Source organism: Atta cephalotes (genome assembly GCF_000143395.1).
Source record: "Atta cephalotes unplaced genomic scaffold scaffold00001, whole genome shotgun sequence".
NCBI lineage: Eukaryota > Metazoa > Arthropoda > Insecta > Hymenoptera > Formicidae > Atta > Atta cephalotes.
Genome location: NW_012130065.1, coordinates 14,981,241 through 14,990,034, shown reverse-complemented (window position 1 = coordinate 14,990,034; position 8,794 = coordinate 14,981,241). Strand labels below are relative to the sequence as shown.

At 34.3% G+C, this 8,794-nt stretch overlaps 1 protein-coding gene across 1 annotated transcript; it reads right to left on the bottom strand.

Moving 5' to 3' along the window:
- Nucleotides 1-4,133: 4,133 nt before the first annotated feature.
- LOC105619029 (meiotic recombination protein SPO11) lies at nt 4,134-8,331 on the bottom strand. The gene is made up of 5 exons (XM_012200560.1): nt 8,323-8,331; nt 5,775-5,881; nt 5,157-5,641; nt 4,656-5,013; nt 4,134-4,434 (listed from the first exon to the last, which is right to left on the bottom strand). The coding sequence occupies exons 1-5, from the start codon at nt 8,329-8,331 to the stop codon at nt 4,134-4,136; spliced, it is 1,260 nt and encodes a 419-aa protein (XP_012055950.1).
- Between the last annotated feature and the right edge of the window lie 463 nt (nt 8,332-8,794).

Below are 8,794 nucleotides of genomic sequence, written 5' to 3'. Positions count from 1 at the left end.
TAAGTTATTATTAGTACTATAATATATGTGTTATATATATATATATACTATATATATATATACTATATATTATATATATGTATATATATATATATATATATATATATATATATATATATCTAGAAGAAATGTGAAGCTTCTTCGATGAGGTCCCGTGCAGATGTTTGCAGGAATCGTGAATAATTCATAAATAGAGAAGAGCGATATCACTTGTTTTTAAATAACTAATTTTCGATCGACAAGATTTACGAAAATATGCTTGTCGAAGTATATATGTGAACTTGGATCTCGTCGAAGGTGCAGGTATAAAATTCATTGTATACTTCTTCGAAATACATCGATCGATCCCGAATGGATGAACGACTAAACAGACGATATACTTACAATCGTCAAGACTAGCTGTCGATCATCGATCAGGCGCGATCGGCATACGATGTTGAGACTCCCGAGTACTTGCTTGCTTTTATCGTACTTTCAGGTGGAACAGTGGAAGACAAGATATGGCGAGACATCGTACGCTTATTGTCACATATGACTGACTTCGCTGCTCCACTATTGTAAAAGCGAACGCTCGGAAATCTTATAAACGCGACGTCGTCGAAGAATAAAAGGGCTCGTAAATGTCTCGAAAATATCTGCGGCAACGTCGATGTTTTTACGATACGTTCTACAGATTTAGTAATCTATGAGATTTCAAAAATCGAAGCATAAGACTTCGAAAATTATTGCCTTACGATTTGACGTCAGGATTCATTTGCATAAAAAAGTATTGTAGACTTTAGGAATTTTCTACATATGTATATCTTTCAACACAGTAAGTGTTTTAATTTATAAATTGGATTAATTACTGGTTTATCTAGTCTATTAGAATTTATATAGAATTTTGCTACAAATTAAGAAATACCTTGATTATTTTTATTGTATTATAGAATACGCTTTCTAATTAAAAAAACATATAGTGATTTTGTTGTAAAAATTTTTAATCGCAGATAATATTCGAGACTGTATGTCAATATAATTTCTAGTTCGAAGATACGGATAGTTTACGAGTCCAAATGTTAATTAGAGAAGAAGTGCGCTCAGACGAGGAAGTGGCGCACGTCGCCATGTGTATGCTGCATATACCAGCAGCCCTTAAATGCCGACAATCAAGGCTAGTGCAACTAATCAAACGATAATAAATAGAAACGGAGAAAAGAGGAAATTACATAATAATTTTAATGAATACTCGTGAATGATCGCTATGGTTCGGGCGTATTGTAAACCGCGATGAAATCTAGTATTGCCAAACTATCGCGACCGAGAAGACTTCACGAAAGCGATTTTTGCGAGGATAAAAATATTATAGATGCGAAGGGTCGTTAGGTCGAGATGATGTGCTCGCTGTCGACTGTAGAAAGTACAAAGTTGTAACGCGTAATGGAGGCTTCGAAAAATTCTCCGTTAAATTTATCCTTAGAGAGGATTTCTTTTTTCACTATCTTTTGATGTTAGCTACTGAAAATCAGACGGCTGTAATGAATCTTCCAATAAAATTAATTCCAATAAAATTAATAATTGTGCAACGTTATATACATACGCAACAAGCGTTAAGTTTAACCGGACTCCTCCATTTCGCGATAAATGAATGGTCGTTTGTAGTGAAACAAAATGTTTGTTGTCAACAATATCGCTTCCATTTATTCCCGAATAAATATATCGCGAGCGATCGAAACGCGAATTGTTCGATCCTAAGAAGCGGGAGAAAGAGTGATTGAATTCGATCGATTGGATTTGGAAATGCGAGTCACAAAGCAAAAGATGGGGAGGGGGAGAAAGAATAATAATGGTAGAGTGAATGAGAGCGAGAGAATGTATATGTGTGAGTGTGTAAATCACAATCAATTATTAAATATAATAACGGCAGAAAGTGAGGCAAATCGTTAAACGTAAGCATAGGGCATCGGAAAAAAATATCACAAAGGCAGGCACGCAATATGTACAAGCATGCGAATTATGAAATTAATCGCAACAAAGAAACCTTGGTAGCAACGCATAAGGGTATCTATAGCTTTTGGTAACGTATTATCGCCGCTAAAAAGAAAAAAAAACGTAAAAGGCAATGAAAAATACACTCGTATGGGCATAACACGCAAACACACACATATACACGCAATATATTAAAAGAAACAGATAACTTTCTCACGCGGAAGTCAATATAAGGATTGGGCCCGTGCGAACGTATGAATAAATTAATGCACATTAAATATACTCGTCGTACATAGGTCGATCGACCGATCGGAACGATCGTCAAACAGAACGTATTAATTAAACCCGGCAGTCTAGATTAAAAAAATATATTTACACTGATTTCTCAAAAAAAATGAAAATACGACATTTTATCTATAAGAATCTGTGATGATTATTAAGAGAAATATAAATTTCAGATAATTTATAATCTTTTTGTCTCTTTTTCTCCATATTTGAAGTCGACAAATAGAAAATTTCAATCTTTAATCGTTTGACGATCAATGACAATTAGCAATTAGAGAACACATTAACTTCTTGAAGACGAGTGACGCTTTTTTCACGATTTGTGGCTCCAAACGCATCTGTGTCCGCTCGGAGGCGTGTTCGGCAGTCTCGAAAGATTGTTTTTTATATCCATTTCATCGAAATGCTTGACACGCATTCCACGAGAGCCACTACTGATGTCGTTCGAGCTGTTCAATTGATACTCGCCTTCAATTAATATCGCGGAATGGGCACGGAAAGTTATTTCTACTCGATTTTTAACGATATTCGCACGGACCTGCACCGGAAACATCCACGAAATCGGCCAATCAATGGCTTGATACTCAATGGTGAAAAAAGTAAGCGATAAGTAAAAAGTAAGTGATAAATTTTCAGAAGCAAGTCAATTAATTAAAAAAGTTTACTTTTGCCTTTTTAAAAATCTTTTTTATCAATACCTCTCTCTGGAAAGACTAAATAACTTATATTATTTCAAAGATAAGCTTACCAATACATAAAATTTGCACGTTTAAATATCAGAAAATTATTTCAAAATTTTTAATATATTTACAAAGTCTATTAGTAATTTTATTTTATTTTAGTTATAATTTATTATTAATAATAATAATAATAATTCGGGAGGCGGTCCTCCATTGAAAATCTATCAACGACAAACGTAGTCCTTTGTGTCTTACAATTTATTAAAGTTTATTCAAAAATGTTTCAAGACTTTTTCAAATTGACAAAAATTGATAGAAAAAAACCGAGATCCAATCCAACTCGATTGAATTTTCGAAAGCAATTGCAGTTAACTTCATTCATGGGTTTATAACGCACTGCCGATTTCGCGGATGTCATCCAAGTTACCTTCCACGTAACATCCACGAAATAATCATGTTATTAAGATTCTGCGTTTTTTAATATCAGCGAAGCTCGGCCCGGACACCGGGTGGATAAAGTGTTTTCAATAAACTGTTACATTATCTGAAGTATTCTTAATTCTTCCTCAATGTTGCATCTTTGATGACTTTTAACAACTCATAATAATTAAGGCATCGAGACATTGCAGGCTTAAGAAATTATGATTTCTCGTCGAACAAGAAAAAGAAAAGGCATAATTTTCTCAAACAGTTTCAAGTAAAAAGATATTAACTACGGAACTATTAATTATTCGAAGAATCAGTAAATATAATTTTATTGAAATATCTTCTCTACAATGAACGTTATTTAAAGCTTATTTAATACTTATAATTTTATATTCAAGATTGCACGATCATCCGTACGAGACTCGTTCAAAAAGAAATCTTCGTGAGATAAAAATGACGGATTTGATTAAATCTCTTATCCCATCGAGACTATTATCTGAGAGCAGTGTTATATATTTGGGTTCGTTTCACAAAAGTCCGCAGCTCATAACGTTAGAGGATGACAACGACAGCTTTCCCGAAAAAGTTATTCAACGAAACATGGATCAATACCAAAATGAAAAGTCATTTAAAGTAACACATTATATTTTATTTATTATAAGCTAATTCTTCTGTGTTTCCTTTGATTAAAGAACATAATAATAATTTTAGAGAATTGATTCCAACTAAATATTTTTATAAATTTTTCGAAAGTCTTATCAAATAGATTACGCTTTAAATATAATCCTGACCATCTATTTTATAAGATAAATACGTCTCGGTAAAGAAATTTTTTGAAAAGGAGGATACTGCCTCCATTTCTGCCTTGCCCTTCCGCAATATGCTCAGCTGCTTCGATATAGCTTCGTTTACGTAACTCCGGGCTTCGATGGATCTCAATTTTATGAGATCGGCTTCAGTGAGCGGGATTGTTTTTGCTCCTATAGGAATCAATTCCGAGGGATGAATTCCAAGCCAACGTGCATTAGGACAAGCCAAGCTCTCGTTTTCTTTACAAAGGGTTGACGAACCGAAGCTGCAGAAACCAGTGTAATAGAAATGTATATAGAAATGAAATATTTCTCGAATAAAAATTAAACTAGCATGTAATATTGAAATATTATCTAAATTATATACTCAACTTTTATATATCGAGAAGAATTAAAGATAAAGAGCTAAAGTTATAGAAAATTAGTATTTTCTTTTTTTGATACAAAAAAATTCTAATAAAAATAACGGCAATTTTGCTTAAATTACCGATAAATTAACATAATGTCTATGCCGAAAGGATCCGCGTCTACAACTATATAAATCGGCAATTCCATCTTTTCGGATAGTATCTTGACAAACATCCTCGTAGCTACATCCGGATAACCCTTTCCTGTCACTAGAATGCATTTTAGGAAGCGAGAACAGTTTTCTTCGAGTAACTTTTGGAAGACTGCGTCCTTCTCAATGACCAAGACGAACTCGGCTTTCACACGAATGGAAATTATGTTCGAAATAATTTGCGGTATCTGCGCGCCGCCTGGTATTGTACAATCAATAACTTGATTATCGACTAATGTGATGGTCATGTTTCCTGCCATCAATCCTTTAGCCGTTGCCAGTAGTCCTGGAAAGACTTCTAGTTGATTGATTTTTGTTTCATATTTTTTATTTTCTTTATATTTATTATTGCATCGTTTCAATATATAGTTTTAATTATTATATTTATAATTAGGCTTCCTATAATTAAATTGTGTCTGACCAACTCACTCAAATCCCATGGCGCGCATTCTAACAAATTAGCGATATCATTCAAGGCACGATCGACATATTGTTGAATAGGTACCAAATATTTGGTTGTCTCTTTCTTTAAATCATAATAAAACGCTCGTCGAGTCTTGGTGGTATTCGTTAGCAACAAATGATGAACCTCAGCCATTATCACCATCATTAGAACAAATTTTTTTCTGCTGCTTTTCACTGCGAAATCGACAGTTGTCTTTTCCAAATTCTGAGTATCTCTATTATCTGTATTTTGCTCTTCGACGAAATCAATTAAGGCATCATTGAAAAATATCGTTCCCTCTCGGACTTGCGAGTCTGGATCGACTGAGCATCCTAGATTTTCTTTATGTGTACTCAATTTCGAAATATCATTTCGGCCACTAAAGTACGATATACATGGTGCCTGTTCACTTGATATCTGTTTTATTATTTTCAACGTAACAGCTTCGATGCGTGCGATTAAATCATTCCTAAGCATGGGAAAATGCGCGAAAAAAATGTGAATTATGATACAGCGATATAATATTTATAATGAGATTGTGAATTCACAATTTAAGTCAACTACTCATTTTCTAAATAAACAATAATTAATAAATATTGTACCTCAGCTCTCTATTGTCGACTATCGGTATTTCGATAAGTTTCTCACGAACGCCTAAATATTGATTAGCGTCCGACGCGATTGCTTGCCCACAAAATTTTTTATTCGCCTTTTGCATTTTATCTAAATAAAAGATATAAATAAAAGATATAAATAATAATAATAAAATTTTATTTTATTTTTCATGATATATTACTGTATATTGAGATTATTTCTACTACAAAAAAATGAAAGAAATGAAGATATGAGAAAATAAAATCAAATATAATCATTTATAATTATCATTCATTAAATATAATTGTAATATTTTTCAAGATTTATTAACTCTAGTTTTAGTTCTTCTTTGACCCAATAGATGTCTTCAGCTTGCACACAAAGCAGACTATATGTAAAAACCGTTTTTATCGATAGAACTGTATAAGAAAAAGAAAAAAAATTTTTTCATTTTCTTAAAATAATTATTACCATCTCTAGACTAGAGTCTTTCTTTTGTAGTAAAACGAAATAATACATAAAATGATCCTACAAAAAATACGCATTTCTCTGAAAATTTTGTTTTTGATAAATAGATGACTGATCATCTATTTATCAACTATTGTACACTTAAATATTATCTAGATGTACTTAATCGAAAATATAGATACGTATTTTTGTGAATCATGGCGATAATGTTCGTAAATATATTTTTTTTATTTATATTATTGCACTATTACATACGTACATGTAAATATTATATTATAAAAGCATTTCACAAAGAAATTATTTGGTAATTTTATTAGTTTCATTGATAAAGAACAAATCAATTATCAAGCAACTAATTCCACTCGCTTTGCATTAATTAAGCATTTGCGTAAAAATACCTATTTATAACTGGAACGGCATAAAATAATTACGATACTAAGAAAAATGTCATTAAATTTAGAGACGAAAACCGAATCAAGCAGAGAGAAGATCCGGATACGCTTTTCGTCGTTGAATGTTACGAGACGAGTTAAAAGGCGCGTTGGTAGATAAAAATCTACTACCTATCCGAGGCCGACATTCTCACAGCAATAAACATATTAAGACCCGACGTATGAGGTAAAGTATTGGCCACGAAGACTCGTCCGAAGCCGTGACGGAGTAGACATTAATTTTTCTCTCGATCACCGACATTCATATCGAAGTGGCGAATCTCGAGAGAGGCCCCGGACACCCCGCTGCGCATTTGTGAGCACCGACCATTGAACGGCGCGCTACTGTACGCGCTAAAGACACTTCAGGGACTTATTGTGAGCGCGAAACACACACCCCTTACTGCAAAACGTTCGATTGTAACGAAATTCAACGCACATTCACCACTGCTCTAATAGAAAGCCATCCGGAAGACGAGCGTGACCAAAATTAGCCATTTCCGAGTTGCAAGATCCATCTCATACAACGCCGCAATATTGCTGCAAAATGCAATATTGCTGCAATGTTACAGCATTGTTGCAACTTTTGTGCTGTAGAGAATAGTTTTTTTCAGAAAAATCGATTATATTTCTAAAATAATTATTTTTATAAAAATTTAAGACTCGTTCAAATAATATATATGTGATAAAATATATTCCAAAATTACGATCAATTCACGCTAGTGTGACGAAAATGGAAATAATGAGTATTGAGGGTTCTATCCTATAAATTTCCCTAATCCATGACATGCGCTGGATTTCAAACATCTTCGCAAATGGAGGACAATGAATACTAACGAGCAACTGTGTGATATCTAACGTGTGCCAAAATATTTCAGAGACAAGAAATATCTGTGGCACAAGATAATAGGTTGAGATTGAGAACATTAATGATAATCTTATAAAATTCAAGGTAGAATAAAAAAGGATATCTATAAATTTGCACTAACAAGCGCCGCTTATATACGCGAACAAAAGTAAAATATCACCTTAAAGTTCCGGCCTCTTCGAAGCTCATAACGGGATTATTCATGAAAAAATAATACAGGGCGGCAAGCAAGCTCGCACTCAGTTTCGCATTAAAGACACTCCAAGACTGCGCTACAAAGGGGGATAGTGTTACATTGTGCAACGAGCACAGTGGAGAAACAGCCCTAAGAATGCCCTCGCCAGCCCTCAAATAGCCCGTATATAAATCAACACGCGTCGCTGGCACGTCCTTAAAATGTCAGTTGGATGCGCGATGAAGAAGGAAGAATCACATAAATATTCACGAAATCTCACGCGAATGCGATCGATGTACCTTGCCAGGATGATAATCCCTTCTGCGTGAATGTTCACGCGCGAATACGAAGGAGAAACTGGACGCCTGCTTGCAAGAACGATGGACAGAAATATTTTATCATGCTACGATGGGAACAATAAAAGCACCCGTACGCGGAGTCAAATTCTGTAACTTCCGGTTTATCGATTTACAAGAATAGAAATAAAGTCGTTGAGGGACAGTCGACTACGAAATTCTATGACTGTCAATACCGCGATAATCTTCTTGGCTCCAAACATTCCCCTCGATTTGAATTCGCATCGAAACTAAATACCCGCGATCGATCGAAAATACCTGTCGCATGTCAACTAGCTTACTACTGGAGGTCAGAGATTTTCGTAACCCGATACGCCGGGCATTCTGCGATCAAGTAAGACCTAAATGCCACAAAAATACGCTACGAATCGAATGTTCGTAGCTCGATTCTATTCAAGAAATCGTAATAGTCGAGGTTTTTCCAATTGGCGACGCCGAGAGATCGGATCTTTTGTCGTTCCTTTATTCGTGTCTTGGTACATTCAAGGCGATTTTCGAAGATAGCATCAAATTTGTCCAAACAGTGGGGAACGCGACTGTGAAGCAACGAGGGTTGCCTAACGTACCGACTTAGAGAAAGTCAGAAGGGTGACTGCTAAAAGTTACTACTTTTCGACATTTGACGCATTTACGTTAATTAAGTATGTAAAGCAAAAGAAATAATAAACTATTTCATTTATTGAAATTTTATCAAACATGTCATAAATTTGAAGCAAAACTTTACAGCTTA

What these genes read in the sequence shown, in the direction of transcription:
- LOC105619029 (XM_012200560.1), bottom strand. An exon ending in GTCGACAATAGAGAGCTGAG is followed by an intron (nt 5,642 to 5,774) that starts GTACAATATTTA and finishes TCCCATGCTTAG; the next exon opens with GAATGATTTAATCGCACGCA. An exon ending in GACATTATGTTAATTTATCG is followed by an intron (nt 4,435 to 4,655) that starts GTAATTTAAGCA and finishes TGGTTTCTGCAG; the next exon opens with CTTCGGTTCGTCAACCCTTT.